Source organism: Ceratotherium simum, chromosome 1, assembly GCF_057802395.1.
Source record: "Ceratotherium simum simum isolate JZ-2026a chromosome 1, ASM5780239v1, whole genome shotgun sequence".
Taxonomy (NCBI): Eukaryota; Metazoa; Chordata; class Mammalia; order Perissodactyla; family Rhinocerotidae; genus Ceratotherium; species Ceratotherium simum.
This window is the reverse complement of record NC_141900.1, coordinates 40,443,874-40,465,990: the sequence shown is the minus strand read 5'-3', so window position 1 is coordinate 40,465,990 and position 22,117 is coordinate 40,443,874. Positions and strand designations below refer to the sequence as shown.

The 22,117-nt window shown below is 39.0% G+C and overlaps 1 protein-coding gene across 1 annotated transcript in view; it reads right to left on the bottom strand.

The window, feature by feature from the left end:
- Positions 1–22,117, bottom strand: part of DYNC1I1 (dynein cytoplasmic 1 intermediate chain 1) — a 262,229-nt gene that overhangs the window by 65,666 nt on the left and 174,446 nt on the right. Inside the window, exon 9 of the mRNA XM_004431372.3 lies at positions 2,099–2,245. Within this exon, the coding sequence (XP_004431429.1) occupies positions 2,099–2,245 (147 nt within the window). The remainder of the gene's footprint in view (positions 1–2,098; positions 2,246–22,117) is intronic.

Sequence of the window (22,117 nt, the reverse complement as noted above, 5' to 3'; positions counted from 1 at the left end):
GTGAAGGTCTGTGTGGAAATCAAGTGGAAGAATGGGCGAAACAAATTCTCACCTAAAAATAGCAGACACAGTAAAACTGAAGAACAGGAAAGCAAGGTCCAAACATTGTTATGAACCTGAAATCCACCCGGCGTTTCTTAGCAAGAGTCCAAATGGAGGGGTTTCTTTGTTAACCACCAAGCATCAACACAAATCATCAAAGTCCTAACGGACTGAGACCCTAAGTGTGTATGTAGTAGGGAAAGAAGGCTTCTAGAAAAATGTGTAGAGCCAAATGCCTAGAGAAGGAATGTGTGTGGTAGCCCCTCCCTGGCTTTAATCAGTACTACTGGCCTGTGCTTTCATGAGTAATAAAACTCAGTTTAAAAGAAAAGGGAGAGATGTAAAGAAACCAGAACAGAAGCAGACACGTGGGCATGTCTACTCATACACTCACACAAACATACACAACTCTACTTAATGGAAAGAAAAAAGCAACGGTACAGCTCATTTTTCCAGTATAGATGCCAGATTGTTTTTATTTATTTTAGGAATAAACTTACTGTGTGGCAGAAGGACTTTGTTTTAATTAGGACTTCCTGTTGTCCCAAATGCATATGTGTGGTGGGTGTGAAAGGAAATTAGTTAGTAATCTGTGGTGGGCCTCTTTTTCCTTTTTGATCTTGGTACCAATCAGCCGGGCATTAGTGGAATTTGAAAGACAGTCACAAAATTAACTGCGCACTTTTAGGTATGGATTCATCAGATCACAGCAAAAGAGAAAAAAAATTGTTTTTGTTTTATTTTCTTACAGAAATGACGTCACTCCGTTTGATAATATTAGTATTTTCATTGTAATGATCCCATCCTAAGTTACTTGAAAAAGAAATATGAGCTCTTTGGAAGAGCTGCTGGATTTGGATTCTCCCCAAAAGCTTAGTGCTAAATGTTCTAACATTTGGATTAATAATGTTTTGACGTTTTGGAAGATATGCTCACAAACACACCAGATATCCACATAGAGCCAAGAAGTGGTTTCATGCTACTTGAGCACACACCTGCATCAAACCCGTCTTCTCCTGGGTCACAATTTTCTGTTATTAGTTTGGAGAAATGGGGTAGGCAAGAGCAATTTTCCAAGATTCCCAAGAACTGGTTTCACCTGCATGTGTCTTAGGCCCAAGTCAATCAGAATTAAGGCTGACTTGGTATTTGTCATTTCCCATTGTCAATCTTATGAGAGTGGGAGAATTTTCCTCTTCATGGTCTTTTTTAAAGCTAGAATGGTTTTGAGGTCACCAGATGAAACAAATGAGGCAACCACATTAAGGAAATTGAAACAATAGTAGAGCTGTATCTTTGGGCATAATTTGGGCATTTCAGAGAAAGAACATCAGTTACCCTGAATGTCAAGGTAGCAAGGATTGATGGAGACATGCCTGTCTTCTCATTCCTCCTAACAATTGCTAAACACACCTGTCATTCTCTTAAAGGAAATGACAGAGTAGTTGTCTTATGAACACTATACTGAACCTCTTCTGCTAAATTATGGGTAATGGTTTTGAGATGTTGACTTTTAACCCTAGGGATTATATTGTCACTGTAGACTTTACCGTTGAGACTTACACCATGCATTCCAGAATTTAAAGTCATAGCACTCCCTCAAATCACAAATGGAAAAAGCCTGTTGGCAAAAGTCCCATATACCATCCCTAGACATAAAATGCTTACTCTTTGTGGTCTATTTGAAAATATGAGTTTCCACCTTTTAACGTAAATGTGGAGGATTGCTTTAGGAAAACAATTTCATAGATGCCTCTTCCAAAGTTTCTCCCTATGTCATTTATTAATTTTAATCTATCCTCACTCGTGGCCTTTGGGACATTCAAAAAGATCCTTTCTATGTGCTAAAACCTGTAGATTATTAAGAGATTTCTCTAAACCCAGTGCTTCCTTCATCTACTTTTTACTCAACTTTATTCTGGTCAGTGATGATAATCACTATAAATTAGATACTTCTAACTTGGAGTTACTGATAATATCCATATTTTTGCCAGTTATTCCCTCTTTCAGGGCTTGGATGGCTGACAGGTATATAAAAGTCAAAGGTTTGACTTACTGTGTGTGCAGCAGCTGACAAGGGTGTCCGCTGCACTGGCGTCCTTCGGTGACTGCGATTATCCCACAGGACGATCTGGCCCGAGTAAGTCCCACCAACCACCAAGTTGGGATGGAAACGAGCGAAGCAGACTGACATCACAGAGGACTGTGAAGGAAAAGGGGAGAAAAGTGCACTGTGAAATGGTTGGAGAAGACTTGATTCTTCCTGAAGAGAAAGAGAAATGTAAACTCAACACATCCTGGAAAACATAAAGCGATTGTTAAGTGCACAGCTAGTAGGAAATTTTGGACACAGACACAGGACTTTCCCTTGAGAGGTTGGCCAATGGTTACCCCTTGAAACTTGAAATTTTATGTCCTGGCCATGTCATCAAATAGGCATAAAACCTATCTTATGTACATCATTGTTTTGTGGTCTGTAAAGCTTGGTTTACGGACATTTCCCATACACCGATAAAATTGTATCAGAGCTAATATTAATTCTCTACTGAAGTCTTTACAAAGCAATTCTCTACTTTGAAGGCATGGCCACATCAAGTTATACTATGTACAGTGTTGGTAAGGCTTTGAGGACTTCAGATGGGGTGCTTTTTTGTTTTCTGTTTTTGGCTTCATGTAGACTTCTAGGAAGTGTACCGACCTCAGACTAATCCAACTGGTTCCTCCTCCAATTCCCTCGCCTCCCGTGGGCATTCTCCTGACCTTTAGCTTGCCCACTTCAGACGATTCTCAATGTTATTCTTTGCCTATTTTAACTAACAGTCAGAAATGGATTCCAGTCCAACTCTGTCATGGCCTGTCATAGCATCACGAATGTGGTTTCTGAAATTCCACAAAAGACTACTGGGCCCTACATTTTATAGGAAATTACTTAGCTGACACAGAACCACGATATACTTAAAATCAGACAAGTCGGCTGTTCCACATCTGCTAAGAAGTCCATTTTGATTCTTGCAGTGCTTTCCATGTCTGCATTTATGTGCGGAAGTAATTGTTTTTAATAAATATATTTCATCCTTCAATTAAATTCAATGAATGATCTTATGTGTAAGAAAGGCATTGTACCAGGCACCGTGGGAATACAAAGGTAGTCATGGCCCTCAACAAACTTGTGCCCTGGCAAAGGAAACTTTTAGCACGCACACAGATGAACAGAGTGGCTGCTAGTCCATGCAGTGTCTTTGCATGAAATAGAAAAAGCAGCCTCTCTGCACAGACACACTCATGTGGGCAGGTGCATGCCTTGGCAAGTGGAGAGTAAGATGGATTTTCCTCCCTACTTGTCCCCTGGGTTTGACATCCTTGTGCAGGGCACAACTTGCACACACAAGTAGCAGCCTTGAATGTGATACATACCATGACTAAATACTAAGAGCATGTGTATGGGCGTGTGTGTGTGTATATGTCTTTGTGTGCGTGACGGAGGTGGTGGGGAAGATTTGTTTTAACTAGGAGAGGGGAGAAAAGAGAGAGAAGAAAGGGTGGTTAGAAAGATCTCATGAAAGGCAATGTATCACCCCTTGCAGTATATGTGGAACATTCAGCAAGTGGAGAGGAAAAAACACAGGCATTCCTGAGAGACAGGATAATGAGAAGAAAGGACTAGAGACAGCAAAACAGAGGCTGGTGAGCAGCCTACAGCCGGGTTTGGCTGGGAAGGAGCTTGCACGGAAGAGGCAGGTAGTAGAAAACATGGCTGACAAAGTCGCCTGGGCCAGACAAGAGGGGGCTGTGAATGTCAGGCACTGTTTGGATTTTTTTCTGTGGGCAACAGCAAGAAATCACAGCTTTCTGAGCAAAAAAGTGAAAGGATCAAAGTGAAAAGTGTAACTGATAAGTCAGCAAAGAAGTGATTGAAAAAAAAATTATGACCTCTTTCTGACTGGGAAGCCAAACATCCACTTCTAAAAAAATCAGGTCTACTGTCAGCTACGGCTTCCTCGTCAGAAACCATCTCAGATACTCTGAGGTAGAATAAAGAATGTGGACTATTTTTCAATGCCATGTTTTCCTAGTTTGAAGGATTTTCAGTTTCAATTCCTTGAACATGATTCGATGGAGAACGTGCTTGTGCCCCAATCTGGTTTTCATAAAGTTCAAGAATAACTCTCAATAATGATACCGAATTAAAGAAAAAGAAAACAGTGCTGGTCAGCTTCTTGTTTTACACATCCCACAGAAATGATTCTTAGTTTTCAATTGATGAAATTCTTATGTTGCTTGAGCTATGTTGGAAATATTGTTTAAAGCTTCAGAAAGACTTAAAGTTATCCAGGTGGTATCCACAATTGAATTTACTAAAGCTCCAATCAATACGGATAAAGGAATGTCATTAAATTAGAAAAATCGAGAATTCAACCACTTGATTGCTTCCGTGTTTCAGTTAAATCCCAGCAAATACCACTCCAAACCGTCCTCAGTTTGTTGAGAGACTAAACTAGAGAAAAATAAACAGTGGAGGCATTTCTACGAAACTGAAACACATAGTTGGCAATCAACTAGACTCCAACCCACAAGGTGAGAACTCTATCTAATTCCTACTTTTTCATTCATTCGTTCACTCTTCATTCATTCACTCATCAAACACATAGTATCCACTAACTAATCATTTCAAAAAATTTTAAATGTCCTAAAAGCCCCCCATCTCGAATTCAGAATTCTATTTACACTTAATAAAAAGTCAACGCTAAAAGAGAGTAACACTGCTTTGGAGCACCAGCATTCTGCCACCAGAGTCTACTTTGTTTTACTGTGAATCAATCTTGACAATATCTCCTTGAGAAAAAAGAGTAGACATATTTGTTTTTATTTTATATTTAGAAGATTAAAAATAGAGGAGTAGTCATGTGATTTGTCAATTTCATTTTTTTAAGCTCAATTATAACACATATTGTATTATAGAATATATATAAAGGCTCAAAACAGATCTCCAGGGTATGCCACATTTGACATATTAGCATTCATATGGAAACACTAAGGCAGTATGATCTCAATTATCTAGATGTAAAGTTGAGAATTTAGTCATTTCTTGAGATGTTTTTAAATACCCTGATGTTGGATGAAACGGTGGCAAACATTTGGATGACCGACTGAATTTTTAATTTTTCATCCACATGTTTTGGTTCCTTTAGACATATGAGAACAGTCCCCTAACTACAGCTCTGACAGAGAAAGCTCCTCTTCTAATTTGGAGAGTCTGCATCAATCGCCTAGGAGTAAAGTGTCTTGGAAGACCCCCTGCAAACTCTTGTTGTTCATACAGCTACTGATCTGGCTGTTGTTGCCAATTGTCATGGAATTTATTGACTGTCAGCATAAAGAGCAAAGGATGAGATCATCTTGTCAGTTACATCTATTTGGTAAAGAGTAAAAAAGCATTCCAGAAAAATCGATTCACACTACTAAAATATGTGGTTTTTTTGTTTTCATTTTGAACAGTAAATTTTCTGAACACACATTCTATGAAAAACATTATTAATAATATTAATGTTATTTTTAAAAATTTCATCAATTTCATAGACATTTAAAATTTTGTATTAATTCAGTTATTCAGTATCATAATAAAACTTTATCAAATTATATGATTAATACAATTTAAACAAACAAAATTAATTGGAAACAAGAAGCTTCCCTACCTTGTAATTCTTGGCTCTATAAGAATACATATCTGTATAGATATTTTGGCAGTTTTAACTTTTTACCTATTTTATTCTTTAAAATAGAGCATTGGAACTATTTTGAGAAATAATGTATGGCCTTTAAACATTCAAATCAAGTAGTTTACACGAGTGGAAAAATAATGATAAAGGAGACGAGAATTTTCGGACAATGTTAATTGTCTAATCAGAACGAGCTTTCTGGGCACTACAGTTGAACTCTGTTTTTCCAAGGCTAGTGATTTCATTGATGCGGCCACGTTGGCCAAATTAGGGGCCTAGAAATAGGATAGGCTCATATGTTAAAAGCTTGACGTAAAATGGGTGAACCTGACTATCTTCCAACACAAGTAACACAGAGACGGTATGATGTGAGGAACCACTGCTTCCAACAGGACTAGAATCACATTTTGATTGTTTGTGTACTTATGTTACCCCAAATCAGGACAAGCAAGGTTTTGAGACTATATTTGCGGATCAGCCCACCTCTATTGACAATTTCTGGTGTCCTCTGCAGTCGCAGTAGCCCAGAGGCTCCTGAGGAAACTTGGTCTATTTTTTAATCTTGAGTAGACAGCTTGGTTACCGGCCATCCCTGCAAAGGTAGCCCTCCTCCTTATCCATATTGCCACATGTCCACCTGCACACGAGCTGACCTTCTAAACAGGGTTCCACGCCCTCATCATCCATTTCCAGACAAGGCAGTTTATTTTACCCCATCCAGCGAGGGAATTCCACAGAGATGAGAGGGGTGGAGACTTCGCTTTCAATGTCTCCCAACGCTCGCTGCACACCACAGCATTCAATTCCAGTTGGCTCCAACCCCTCTTTAAGTGGCTGTGGGGGCTGTTTTCTATTTTATAGAGCTAATCCAGGCCAGCTTAGGGATGGTACTTCCCCTTAACCACAGACCCAGATGCCCAGGGCAAACAGCCTTTGGTCATTGCTGGCTGGGCAGCTCGCCCCCGTGTTCACATCTGATCTGGCTGCCCATGTCCTTCTGTGTGTGGCACTCTGCTTGCTCCCCAGCCACCATGCCTGGGTGGGAGGGATAGGGGTCCTGCGTTCAAAAGCATCTCCTATTTCAAGTACCATCTCTGTTGGGGAATGGTTGGTCCCCAGAGAGGGAATGGCCATATTGTTGCCATATGCTGTTTAATGGTGGCTGACATTTTATTTGCCTAAAAGCAAATGCTTAACTGCCAGAGGGCTGTGAGGAAGAGATCAGACGCTCCTGGCTACTAGTAAGCTAGGATGTATCTCTGCAAGTACCTAAGAAACCCGCAAAGATATTTATTTTTGTTAAGGGAAACATATGTAATTGGAGAACACTGCTGTCAAAAACCCCTCTTATGGGCCATCTTGTAGCACCAGGCATCTGACAATGTGGAAGGTGTGAAGGTGGTAAAGCCAAGATGTGAGTCATGAGTCGGGTACTTAACTTTAATTAAGATGAAGGAAAGAGTCTTTTTTCCTTCAGACCTCTCTTTTCCTTTGCCTAAGTCTCCATCCCAGAGTGCACACTCAACTCTCACAGAGTGACCATCTACTGAGAGGTATCACCCCATTAGCAATGGGGTGCCCAGGACCAAAGACTGAATTAGCTTGCTTGCTACTTCTTGACTCAGTTTGTATTAAAAAATGAAAAGCAGCTGATTCTAACATTTGATTTCCCAGCGATTAGAAACCAATCTTTTTTTTGTGTGTGTGAGGAAGATCAGCCCTGAGCTAACATCCATGCTAATCCTCCTCTTTTTGCTGAGGAAGACCGGCTCTGAGCTAACATCTATTGCCAATCCTCCTCCTTTTTTTTTTTCCCCCAAAGCCCCAGTAGATAGTTGTATGTCATAGTTGCACATCCTTCTAGTTGCTGTATGTGGGATGCGGCCTCAGCATGGCCGGAGAAGCGGTGCGTCTGTGCGCACCCGGGATCCGAACCCGGGCCGCCAGTAGCAGAGCCCAAGCACTTAACCGCTAAGCCACGGGGCCGGCCCAAGAAACCAATCATTTTGATGAGCTTTCTTAGAATCCCTTGGAGTTTTCACGCCTTGCAGTATTGAGACCCTGTCATGTGCCTAGACCCGGGCCGTGTGCTGAGAATACAAAGGTTAGTATGCAAACCACAATGAAATGCCACTTCACACCCACCAGGATGGCTGTAATTTAAAAATGTTTACATGTCAGTTATACCTCAAGAAAGCTGGAGCACAAAACCAAAAAAATTGAAAATAACAAGTGTTGGTGAGGCTATGGAGAAATCAGAAGACTCATACAATGCTGGTAAGAATGTAAAATGAGGCAGCCACTCTGGAAAACAGTCTGGCAGTTCCTGAAAAAAATTAAACATAGAGTTAACATATGACCCAGTGATTCCACTCCTAGGTATATACCCAAGATAACTGAAAACATATGACTATACAAAACTTGTACATGAATGTTCATAAAAGCATTATTCATAATAGCCAAAAAGTAGAAACAATACAAAGAAAACATCACAATCAACTGAGGAATAGATAAGCAAAATGTGATAAATCCATACAATTGAATATTATTCGTCAATAAAAAAGAATGCATTACTGATACCCGCTATAACATGGATGAATCTTGAAAACATTATACTAAGTGAAACAAGTCACAAAAGGCCACATATTGTATAATTCCATTTATATGAAATGTCCAGAATAAGCAAATCCATAGAGGCAGAAAGTAGATTAGCGATTGTTGAGGGATGGGGGTCAGCGGACGAATGGGAAATGACCACTAATGGGTATGGGGATTATTTTGGGGGTGACAAAAATGTTCTGGAATTAGATAGTGGTGATGGTTGCACAACTTTGTGAGTATACTAAAAAATACTCAACTGTACACTTTAAAAGGGTGAATTTTATGCTATGTGAATTATATCTCAATTTTTTAAAACAGTATGCAGACATAGTTCTAACATCATGGAGCTTACCAACATTATTTATTATCTTCAGGACAACTGTCTAGACTATTTTGATTGCTCTTTCCTCAGACAATTATTCGATCCTCTTTACTTCACCCAGAACATCTCCTTCAGTTTCTATTCCCAAGAGGCACTGAGGTGGAAAGGGAGGGTTGACACACATGGAGTCCCTAGAGCTGACTTCCGGCTCTGACACCTACTAGCTGTGTGAATTCTCTAAGCCTTAAATTTTTTGCATATTTTCAAATTATTTATTTTGAAATTTGTAGTGAAATACACATAACATAAAATTTACTATCTTAACCCTTTTTAAGTGTATAGTTTAGTCGCATTAAGTACATTCACATTATTGTGCAACCATCACCATCATCCATCTCTAGAACATTTTCACCTTCTTCAACTGAAATTCCATATCCATTAAACACTAATTCCCCCTTCCCATGCTCTTGTCAGCCCTTGGCACCACCATGCTACTTCTGTCTCTATGAATTTGACTACTCTAGGAATCTCATATAAATGGAATCATATAGTATTTGTCCTTTTGTGACTGGTTTATTTCACTTAGCATAATGTCCTAAAGGTGCTACAATATCCATGTAGTACAACAAGTGTTACTACATCCATGTTGTAGCATGTATCAGAATTTCCTTCCTTTTTAAGGCTGAATAATATTCCATTGTATGTATATACTAAATTTTATTTATCCATTCATCTGTCAGTGGACACGTGGGTTGCTTCTACCTTTTGGCTATTGTGAATTATGTTACTATGAATATAGGTGTACAAATATCTCTTCAAGACCCTGCTTTCAATTCTTTTGGGTATATACCCATAAGTGGAATTGCTGGGTTATATTCTATTTTTAATTTTTTGAGGAACTATCATACTGTTTTCCTAGTGGCTGCACCATTTTACATTCCTACCAGCAATGCACAAAGGTTTCAATTTCTCCACATCTTTGTTGACACTTTTTATTTTCTGTATTTTCTACTTTTTTTAAATTTGTTTTTTTATAGTAGCCATCCTAATTGTAGTAAGGCATCTAAGTCTGAATTTTCATTTCATAACAGGGGCATGATAGTTCTTGCCCTGCCTACAAAGGACATTTTCTTTGCCTCTCTTCCCTGGGGCTGTTGGAAGATTTGAATTAAGTAATACAGTTTAAAGACTGACAAACAATGTGCCCCCATAGGGAGTCAGAAATGACTGCTTCATGATTTGAAGAAACATTTCCAGAGAAAACGAAGATCCAGAGGATTCCTCATTTTGCTCAACAAATCTTTCCTAAACAATTCTGATAGTAATGCTTGGTCCTGCCTTGATGATCTAGGTTGAGAAACTATCTGCTACAAGTGTTACTGCACCTTCTGTTACATGGTTTAACTCTTCGGAGTCCTTATTTTGACAACCCTCCCCTCTGTCTGGGACATTGATTCTCTCTGGTTTCACAGACCCTCACGCCTGGTTACAGCTCCTGTTGTCGATGGCCATTCCAAGTCTTGACTTTTACTGACTTGGGATAGTGCGGAAGAGGAGGAAGAGGACACAGTGCCATGTTAGCACCAGAGATAACTCTGCAGTGAAAGCCAAGGTTAGGTTCATGCCACATCCTTGAATCAGAGCTGGAAACTACTCATCTGTGATATGACTTTACATCTGATTATTACTTATTCATCATTTACAGGTGGGTGGACCCCTCAGGGTATCTTCTAAATCAGTGTTACTCCAAATTTGCCTGTACCTTAGCATCAACGGACGAGCTTTAAAAAATTCCCCGATGCTAAAGCCACATGCCATACCAATTAAATCAGAATTTCTGGGGGTAGGACCCAGCCATCAGTATTTTTAAAAATTCCACAGGAAATTCCCATGTGCAGGCAAGTGAAAATTACTGTTTTAAATCAATGGTTCTCAAACTTATATGAACATAAGAAGAACTTAGAGAGTTTATTAAAAACACAGATTCCTGGGTCCCAGCCTGGATCTACTGAGTCAGAATTTCAAAGAGGCCTGTTGGTCTGTATATTTAATAAGCATCCAGGTGCTTTGTATCATTAGGAAATTTGGAGAACCCAGTTCAAAAACAATGAATTAGCAGAGTATGGCCCAATGTCATTGTGGGATGAATTTCCTTTTGCATCAATGTAGGCCATGTCTGGGATGTTTCCATCATTGGGTCATGTGCCATTTTCACAGTTTGCTCAACTGAGACACATATGATACAATAAATATTCCTCTGTTAGAATCCCATTGCTTAATTTTCTTCAATTTTATTTGCCAGTTTTTACATCTCTCCTTGCTTCCCCTTCCCTCCTAAATGATTAGGCTCTTAGAAAACGATCAGTGAAAAGGAGGGTGAAAGTTTAGGTCCCAACTTCCCTTCAGCATCACTCTTCCTGTTGGCACTGAACACTGGAGAGTTTTCTTGTTTAATTAGGAGGGCTAATGAACATTATCACTGTCACACAAGCTTACATGGTTATTCGCTTGTGGGGGCATTCTAAAATTTTTGAGCACCTACTAAGTGCCAAACATGTCATATACATCACTATATCAGTCCTATTAGTGGGGAATTTTGCCTCTACTTTTTCAGATTAGGAAACCCAGGCTCAGGCAAGTAAATCCACTGGCTTAAGATCAAGTGAATAGTAAGTGGCAAAGCCCAGATTTGAACTATGGTCTAGCTGACTTAGAAGCCAACATACCAAGAAACCTTGCATCAATTGAACCCAGGTGCATTTTCTCTTTGAGATACACAATCCCGACTCCTGAGCGTCACACTTCTGACTTCACGCCGTGGGACTGGTAATCACAGACCGAACCTCATGCATCCCCACGTGGCAGAGAGGGCTTTTGGGCTCCCTGCCTGCTACAGTGGCCTTGACATTGAGTCTCCGGGCCCTCTCCATTTGGACTTCTGTTGCTGGTGTAGAGATCAATCACCTGACTCAGCTCCTGGCCTGTGGTTGTGACAGGTGACAACAGAGCTAATTAATACCAATTGTGGTGATATTTACCATGAGGTGGGTATTTCCTGCTGAGAACTGATTGAGACCAATTAATTATTTCATGGGAGTCTACTGAATAGCTAGCAGCTGGAAACCAATTGGGTCACTGCTTTGGGAGAAAATGCTTTGTTTTCATCTTGTCACTATGCAAGCAAACCGAAAATGTTTTTTCAATACAACAAGTTCTTCTCAAATGAGTGTTTTTCCCCCAAAATAATTATGTGAATTGTTATTAATTACTGTGAAAAGAGAAGAGTGCCCCTAGCGCTTTAACAAACAAGACACTTCCTACTTAGAGACACAGACACAGGACCTGGGAAACATTCTTCTGAACTTAAAAAATATGAAATAATAAGCATACAGTTTTTAAAAACAAGAGCTTCATTAGGAGATGGAATCTTGGGCAAAATGGTCACATTTTGGAAATTGAAGAAAAGAATGGCCTGTGTTTAGGAAAAAGTTCAAAAACAACCATGAGTGAAAATCTAAGGTGCATTCATTCTCACCTGTACCTGGAGAGTCTCTACAGAGCTTAAATGCAAGACACATACCAAAAATTCAAGGTGAAAATGAGCCCTTTACACACAAAATTTTTTTTGAATGTTCCAGCTAAAAACTACCCAACTACAAGGTGGAGAAACTTGATAAGAAGTTCTTTAAAATGCAAAGCCATTCTTAGAAAGTAACTGATAAGACCATCAACCACCAATGCACTGGAAACCTTCTTTGTGTCAGGTGTCAGACCAGATATGACCCACCCGGGTACTCTACTGCAGAGCAACTAGGAAGTTTCTACTTCCTTGATTGTAAAAGGAAAGTTTGTTTCCCTCACGAACCTTGTAAAAGGAAAAGTGGCTCTCATTCCTATTTCAATCCTCATAGCTAGTGAGAGTTCTGTAGAGAAATCAGCACAAAAATTATTTTTTAATAAACTTTAAATAATAGTTTTAGATGTACAGAAAAGTTGTGAAGATAGTACAGTTTCCATATACCTCACACCCTGTTTTCCCTATTGTTAACATCTTCCCTATTGTTATATTAGTATAGTACATTTATCACTACTAATGAACCATTATTGATACACGATTACCCAAGTCCATACTTTATTTGGATGTTCTTAGTTTTTACCCAATGTCCTTTTCCTGTTCCAGGATCCCATCCAGGACACCACATTACATTTAATCATCGTGTCTCCTTAGGCTTCCCTAGGCTGTGACAGTTTCTCAGATTTCCCTTGTTTTTGATAATCTTAACTGTTTTGAGGAGTATTGGTCAGGTATTTTGTAGAATGTCCCTCAATTTGGGTTTGATTTTTTTTTCTTATAATTAGACCTAGACAATGGTATTTTTAGGTCTTACAAAACATTTGGACCAAAAAAAAAAAAAAAAAAATCCAAGAGTTTGAGGTCAGTTGGTAAAAGGGTATTATAACACAATAGAGTGTTTATATATATTATATAACATAAATATATATACACACACAACATTTAATTTTTATAAATTTGCTTATTCCAAAACTTTACTATGGCTAAAGGAAGGTGAGGATACGCCATCATATCTGACAATAATGCTTACTGAAACATGCTCAGGTCAAAGAAGCTTTTTCAGTACAGACTTCTAATCATTTACTGTTTCCTTATTAGAAAATACAGAAGCGAGGTTGCTATGCTATGACTAGGCTGGAATAGGGACATGGTGCAGGCGGAACCAAACTTTTGCTTTATGAAAAAGACAAAAAGAATAGGAAGAGATAAATATATGGATTGTTTTATATGTTAAAAAGTACCAGCCTTCTTCAAATCAAATGTCTAAATCCTGCTTAATTAAAAAAAAGGAAGTCGATATTTGCCTATGGCATGCGTTGACATCCACCCCTTTCATTTATGTATGAACTAGAGAGAACAGATTACTTTATTCAAGAGAGAAGAAAGAGTTCCAATTTGACAGGAAAGAGTGTAGGCAGCATTAACTTCAGAGCTTGTTAAAACATGAAGGATTAATAGCAAAAGGGGAGGGAAGAATTGTGAATGTCTCCAGTTTAGTATCTTCAAAAATGCTTGGGGTTTCTGAGAACGGCTCACCCGACCACATGAAAGTGAGGCTAAGGGATTCAGCCACACGACTTCTCTAAATCCAGGGCTGGGACTGCTCCACTTTTACCATCAAACCATCTTACAAGAAGTGTAGCCACAAATTAAATTTACTTTTAATTGAAAAAGTACTAAGTCCTTGCAAATGGGGCAAACAGAGCCTTCAGAAATATAGGTCCTCCCCCCCTCCTCCCACCCCCCTTGACAGAGTAAGCCATGTAAAAAAAGAGCTAGCTTCTTAGTCTACGAATTCTTCCTTGGCCATGTAAAAAAGGCAATAACGACTTTCAGCTATAGAAGCCAATAGAATTCAGTTATCAGATATTCCTTGTTGCAAACACATTAATAAATAGACTGATCAGATTCAAAAGTGCTGTATTAGCAAGAATATCTAAAAATCATTGCATGATAGATCTGTGTCTTGCTTTGTGGGCAACTTCTTTCTAAATTTGTAGGATTCTGGTTTTGTGCTTGAGGAGGTTGAAAAAGAAGGAAGAAAATGCAGTCTCCATATGTCACTCAACAGCCCCCCGCTGATAAAATAAATCTACGTTTGGAGGATCCACCCAAAGAATCATGGAATATCCTGCATTAGATCATTACCAAGCCACTTAGGTCAGAAATTATAGGGGAACCATTACAAAAAAAAAACCCTAAAGTGTTCCGTTATGCATAGGCTCTTCACGTGGTTTTTCTGAGTTACTGTGGTGGTTTTGCCATCTGTGACAGTGCATGGAATCAGTTGGATTATTCTAAATTTAGCAAGAAAATAAAAGAATTCGGCAAGAATAGGTCCTTCCTCACACTAAAACCATGTGGTAAATACAGATCTCGGGGAAGCAAATAGGAAGTGAGATCCTACAGCCAAGAAGCAATGTGGTACAAAGGCAGAAGCAGTCTTTGTCTTTTTTTATCTTCCTGGAATTACTTAGATATGCTTATGCCTAAGGCACGGAGATGAACCAGATGACCTCTTAGGACAGTGTCTAGCTTGGTGGGTCTATTGATAAACTGCTACTTTGAAGTACTGAAAAGGACTAGAAAAAACTGGGTTTAAGTGCTTGCTACAAGATAGATGCAGGAGACAAGGGTAAACTGATTTTTGTGTTTGTCACCCAATCCCAAGTCTCATCCATCCCCCAATTTCTACACCAGTGCTTTTTCCATTGAAGATTCTTTGATGTTTAACAAGAGACCCAAAGACTGAAGTGACTAGAGTGTGGAAAGGGAGAGAAATCTGTCCTGGGGGTTCATTTCTAAGCTGAGATAAATCCCCCCTTAACATAACATTTATGTATACTCAGAAGACCAACGGATAAATGGGTATCAAATTCCCCAGTGTTCAACCTGAGCTAGTTTTTAAGAGAAAGACAAATTAACAAACAAACCCAGAGATAAATAAAAATGTATGAATAAAAATTCCTTTGGGATCAAATGATTAAATTTACAGCACTTTAGGGATTTTTCTCTGTCCTTTTTGTCCCCCAGGGGAAAAACCTATCTCATAAGACAGAATGCACAAATTAAAGGCCATTTACATGGAGTTTGAAGTTCCTAGTTCTGGAAAAAGAATCTGGAGGCATATTAAAGGCCATCTGTCAATAGAATTCTATCTGAACCATATCCTTCATTGAATGATATGGGTGATAGTGCTGGTCAACTGGAAGAAATGTGATCATAAATTCCTAAACGCAAATGTTAGAGTACACCTAATATGCATGTCAATCAATTATCATAATGGAGTGAAATATTTTGCTTTGTGAAGATCTAAATAAAAATACACAACAACAACATTTTTCCTCCTTTTCCCTAAAAAAAAAAAAGGGATTTTATGTAAAGAATAGGAGTAGTGTTCATAGTAATCTGAGTTTTATTTATAGATTGTGATGATGAGTATTTTATCTTTGAAATTGGCGGCTACTGAGATTCACAAAGTGCCCAGTGTACTTCTCCAAGAGTTGAAAAAGGAAAGGTGTCCAGTGTTCCTGGGGAACCAGGAACAATACGAAACCAGATAATGAAGAGTTAAGAAAAACTTCTCAGCCTGCTAATGAACTGCATCCTGCCCTCGTGAGACCACCCTCCTTTTAAGTAAGAGGTAATTTAATATGCATCTAACTCAGTTGTGTTTGGGCTTCATCCAATCGGAGAATATCAGTGTGATAAATTATAATGAATTGTCTGCAATACTTCACAAAGTGACTACAACAGACCTGAAAAACAAGATCCCTAAGCTCGATCTTCCAGCTCCCTCTGAATACTTTTCTCCTTATTCCTGTCAGACCACTCCAAAACTTGAAAATGTTTCTTATAGCTCCTCCACACTGAAAGTTATGTGCCTTGAACTCCATTTGATTAGATCCACAGTCGTTGGCTGTCTCTATTAAATCAAGTCCCACACTTGAAAATGACACCAACAGTGAGACCAGCCAAATAATATAGCAAGAGAACTAACATGGCTCCTTTAGTTTCCAAAAGGTTTCTTTACACGTCAATTTCCTTTCGTAATCCACTCCGAGTGCCGGGAAGTAGGTTACTGAAATGAACTCAATTCCTATTTCAGATTCTGAAAAAGCAGCTGTATCCAAGCACCCTAGTGTCTGTAGGGAAAATGGGCACAAACTGAAAAGCGGGTCAGGAGACTCAAGTTCTAGCTATAGCTAGAACAAAGTCACACTACAGCTGTATGACTTTGTTCATGTGACTTAACTTCTCTAGGACATAGTTTCTTTATTTAGGTTAAGGACCACTGCCCTAGAGAAAAGGCCACCTCCTTTTCATTTAATGGCTTTAGGTAGCTCCAGCTCTTCAGAATGCAAAAGCAAGACACTTATTCTACAGATGATCCTTCATAAATAAAAGCGATTGGATTCTGAAGCTGTTTCTTGTGCTGGTCAGAGGACAGTGGCCTTTAGCATAACACACAAAATTTGTGTGGGAGAGACAGGATGGCATATTTTTTTTCCTATTCATAGGATACAGATGTTGTTGTGTAAAGATCCATGGGCTGGTAATCAAGACTAATTTTCTGTGTGAAAATCATGGTAATTCTATCAGGCTTAATTTCCTCATGGGCAAAACGAGATGGGCATGTTGGACTTGTAAGCTTCACACCGGCAGGAGATGTGCTTCTCTTTTCTCTGTGTTGTGCTTTGTGCCTAAGACAGTTCCTGAGAACTGGTAGGTATTTGTATTTGTTTCCTTTTGCTGCTGTAATAAATTATCACACACTCAGTGGCTTAAAACAACACAAATTTATTATCTTACAGTTCTGGAGGTTAGAAGGACTAATATTGATGGGTAGGCAGGGCTGCATTCCTTTCTGGAGGCTCTAAGGGAGAATCAATTTCCTTGCCTTCTTTCCAGCTTCTAGAGACCAGCCTTGTTCCTTGGCTCGTGGCCACCTTTCATCTTCAAAATGGCAATGGCTGGTTGAGTCTTTCTCATATCACATCACAAGATCCTTAACTTAATCACATCTGCAAAGTCCCTTTTGCCATGTGAGGGAACATATTCACAGGTTCCTGGTCTTAGGACACGTAAATTTTTTAGTGGCTGTTATTCTGCCTACCACAGTGTTCAATAAATATTTGATCAACTTGTAATATTCTGAGAAAAGAGTCAATTAAACACTTTGAATTATTTCTTTATTTTTTTGGTGAGGAAGATTGGTCCTGAGCTAACATCTGTTGCCAATCTTCCTCTTTTTGCTTGAGGAAGATGGTCTCTGAGCTAACATCTGTGCCGATCTTGCTCTACCTTGTACATTGGACACTGCTGCAGCATGGCTTCATGAGTGGCTTGTAGGTCCATGCCTGGAATCTGAACCCGCGAACCCCGGGCTGCCAAAGCGGAGTGCCCACACTTAACCACTACACCACCAGGCCAGCCCCTGAATTATTTATAAAGTTAGCTAATTCCCATAGCCCATCACTAGCCAAAGTCATGGTCACATGTATACTGTACACTTCTGATCCCTCCCAGACACAGAACCTTCACACTTATTCAAGCTCATGTTCATCTGACCCTGTTTGGCCTTAAAAAATGCACTCTGGTTCTATTCTACTTTCTTTCACCTGGTAGACAAAACATAATCTGTTGTGACAGATTTTCCTAACCAAGTTAAGTGAATTGCTCACTGTCACATAGAGACAAAGATATGGCCAGAATAGAGATTTAAAACTCCTTTCCACTGCCCTTGCATCCCATCTCATACTAAACTCCTTTCTCCAATTATCATTTCAAACAGATCAACCAACAAAAAAGAAGAGGGGGTGGTAATCCTTAGGCAGGAGTAAAGATACACACAGCATATTGGAATCCTACCAGTGAAAACCCAAGCTCTGCCACTGTTAACAACCTCTGAGTCATGTACCTTCTCCCTCCAAAACGAATCCTTCAAATCTAAGTCAGAATCACCGAACTACTCTCCCACTAGAGATGCTACCGACCAGCACATCAGTCAAGATCCATACACCTTCTGTCAAAACGTTTTCAAATTTGTCCTCATGGCATTAACAATACATGACAATAAGCTACCCACCCTTATTGGGTAGCTGCCACACAACCCTCCTCCCACCAATGCAGGTACAGTTTCAGGATGATTTTGGTAGATAACCTACAAGAACTTTAGTGATGGAAAATTCCATATGTATTTTCATTTTGAAGTTTTTCAATTGTTTCGAAGCGACTGACATTTTACCTCTGCTAGTCTGCATCACTTGGGCAAACTTCTACCAGTTCTTGGTCAAAACAACTACAGAAACTCTCTCTTATCTTTAACCTAACTGTAGCAGTCAGAAAGGGATGACAACTTATTATATTTGCCCAGTGCCGGTTCTATCAATGCATCATGTATAACTGGTGTCAAAAAGTAATTGGAAATTAATTAAACACTGTCCTGAAGTATGTTGACAGGAAGAGATAAGTATTGAGAACTGGACTGACACACAACACTTCAGAATTCAATACCCCAGGCATTCTCTTCTTTTAAAACTGGTAATGATACCATATTATATCAATGACAAAGTCCACAGATTTACTTACTGATTATCCTAAGTACAAACAAAATATCTCTCTGTGGTCTAGAGGAAATAACTGCACAAGACTCACAAAGTGTAAATTCTCCTGAGCAATTTTTCCTGCAGTTCTATTAGGTCATTAAATATTTAGCACCTACTGTTTGCACATATGAACCTCCTAAGGTAGGTTTAACACAGCACGTAACTCTCACTGAAGAATGTGAATTTCTATGGGAAAATCTAGTTCAAAGGTAAACAAATCTCTATTATATTTTCTTTTTTTTTCCTTATTTAATTCCATATTCTTGAACATGAGCCTTAAAATGAAAAGAAACTGAGGAATTGATATATATGGAATTAATAATATTTAATATCAAGAAGCAGGACAAATAAACACAAAATAAAGTTGAATTTCTAAATAACTACTTCTGGAGACAGAAAATGTCATAACTTGGCGGTAATAATGTGTTCCATATGGCAAATACAAGGTACTGTGGGAAGTTCTCTCTGTATCTGTATTTGCCAGGTCAAATGCAGAGTTGAAGAAATTGGTTGGAAGGCAAAAAAAACAAAAACAAAAACAAAAATCAAAAATTAAACTACTTTTTTCCAAGTCAATCAGATGAGGAAGGCAATAAGAGTTTCATTTTCCTGTATAATTTGAATAAACTCCTCAGTTTTTCACCCCCCCTTCCAAAATGTAGACAAGGGCTATAGCTAGCTACAAGTTGTTACACATCTGGAAGACTATTTTAAAACATATTCAAAATGTTTTGACTACATGATGCCAAGCATCTGGCAATACAACCCTCTCTTAGGTATTTTTCTTCTACAGAATTCAGTCTTATATAGACAGTCATTGTGCCAGATTTTGAACTACATGTTTTATTCGTGGAATGACAAAAATATATATGCAAAGGTATGGTTTTCCTTATGATTTTGATTTAGGTAGATTTAACTTAATGATGTTAACAGAGTTGCCATTGATTCTTGCATTACTTGAACTATCCTCTAGCTGTGCTCTCCCCCTACCCCCAAAAGCCCTTCAGTGGCCTCTATTGGTCAGTCCTTCCCCAGGAACATTCTCTCCCAAACGAACAGCACTCACTCACTTGTCTAAACAGTAACTGACTTTATTGGTTTCATTCCACAGCAAGGATGAGGAAAAGCGAAGCTTCTAGTTTTCCCTGTCTAATAGGAACCAGCCTTAGGAATACCTGTGGTTCACCAATCATCCCCAAACCATTTGCAGGATCTTGAGGTAGGAGGTGGGTATTCTTCATGTGAGGTCGCCTCCCACCTCATGTGAGCTAGCTCAGACTTCCAAAGGCCTTTTCCACAAACTAACCTAACCATCCCTATCTCCACTCCCCTTTCAGCCTTTCACATTAAGTCTTAAGTCAGACGATACTACAGTGGGGGGTGTTCCGGGTAAAATATGCACTAATTATTTCGGTTTCGTAGCTTGCAATCTACTGCAAATCCCTCATTCTTGCTTTTGACCTAGGGGAAGAGGGATAAATTCCTCATAGGCAAGGTACAGACCATATTCATCATTGTGGCCTTGACATCTACCATGGTGCTAGGCACAATAAATGTCTGTTGAACTGTTCTGGATAAAATGCAGTCTGCCTCAGTCTTGAAGCAAAGATCACCACATTTCAAACTTGAGATAAAATTCAACAGGAAGTCAGGTTTGAGCCTAAGCAGTGTTCAGAATTTGGATCGTCATGAATAGCAGACTAGTGGGACAGGTCTGCCAGAACTCTCTTTGCACTAGGGTGCTACTGGTAAAATATAAAGACCATAAGTATTATGAACTTTGCAGACAGTGGAGTACCAGCTTACCTTATTTAGGCTTCCTTGATACCAAGAATACACACTTAGGTGATATAATTATTCTGTCTCCTTCATGGAACATGCCCTGACCTGATTGGCTTCAGTTCTAGAAGTCACTGGGCTGTTCAGGGTTCTGGAGCATGATCAACAACAATGGTGTTGCAACAATGGAAACCAGCACATGGTTGTGAAGCTCTCTCTGGAGGTGAGTGAGGGCCATCTCTGGGGTGGCTGATGGGGTCAGGGCATAGGGGAAGGCAGTAGGGCTTGGGCACTGGAGTATCAGCAAGCTGCCTTGAGTGTCACACGTGGTCCACGGAACCTTATTCACGAACACACTTGCAACCTCCTTTGAGAGTTCCCACAAAAAAAGTGGGAGAATTTGAAGAGCCCAGAAATCCTAAATTGCAAATGGGTGAGAACTATAGAAAAATGATTTATGCTGTTAACAAGACCTCATTTAACCAGTCTGGTGTGGTCTAGGAAAACCTGGATTTGGTAGACAGATGGATTAATACATAGAAATAGGGAAAATAAATTTGATGACATCAAGAAATGTAATATTTTGCTATTTTATAATATATTTAATAGCATAAGATATTGCTATTTCACTTTTAAATATATTCTAAATCAAGTATTTGAAGTAGTTTCATGATCATCTGAGCTGAAAATACACCTAAGAAAAATGCAGAAAGTCTCCTAAGGGTTAAAGTTCCAGGGTGAAGAATGTATTTTAACTCAGAATTCCTCAAGAAAACCAGCCTTCTCTATAGGTTTTACAAATAACAGCAATTCGTGGCTAATATTTCTAACCTTTAGTTAGTTTTCTGTTGATGAAAAATCAGAATCAGAGATTATTGCTTTACAAAGAGTGTTTAGACATCGCAGTGACATGATCACTATATAAAATATAATTCAAATTATCTGAGTTTAAACACTGACTTTGACAGTTAGTAAAATCATTTAATTTTCTACTATGGAAACGATTTTAATAATTTTAACCACTTTTTAGATTATATCAATTCTTTGAGATGAAGTAGGAAGGAGAATCAAAATAATCGTTGTAAATTGAGCTCTATTGCAAAAAATGATTTCCATTCTTTAGCAGGGATATTAATGGATAACCTTTGAGGGCCTTTTCCTTGTATTTCTCTTCTTCCTCTACCTCTCCTGTCTTACACAGCTCAAAGAAAACCTAGCTCATGAAAACAGACTCTGCTTAATGATCCCCTTCCCTCTGCTTTCTCCCATTCTTTTTCATTCACATTCCCAACTTTGCATCTCTCTTCTCATTTTCCTTTTTTCTTTCCGGAGAATGACCACCTCAAAGGATTAATTCAGAACAGGCAGCAGAAAATGGTAATAAGAGTGGGCAAATCAGGATGTGGATTTAAAATCAAGAGGTATTTTAAGGGAGGAGAGTTACTCAAATTAAACATATGTTAAGAATATGGGT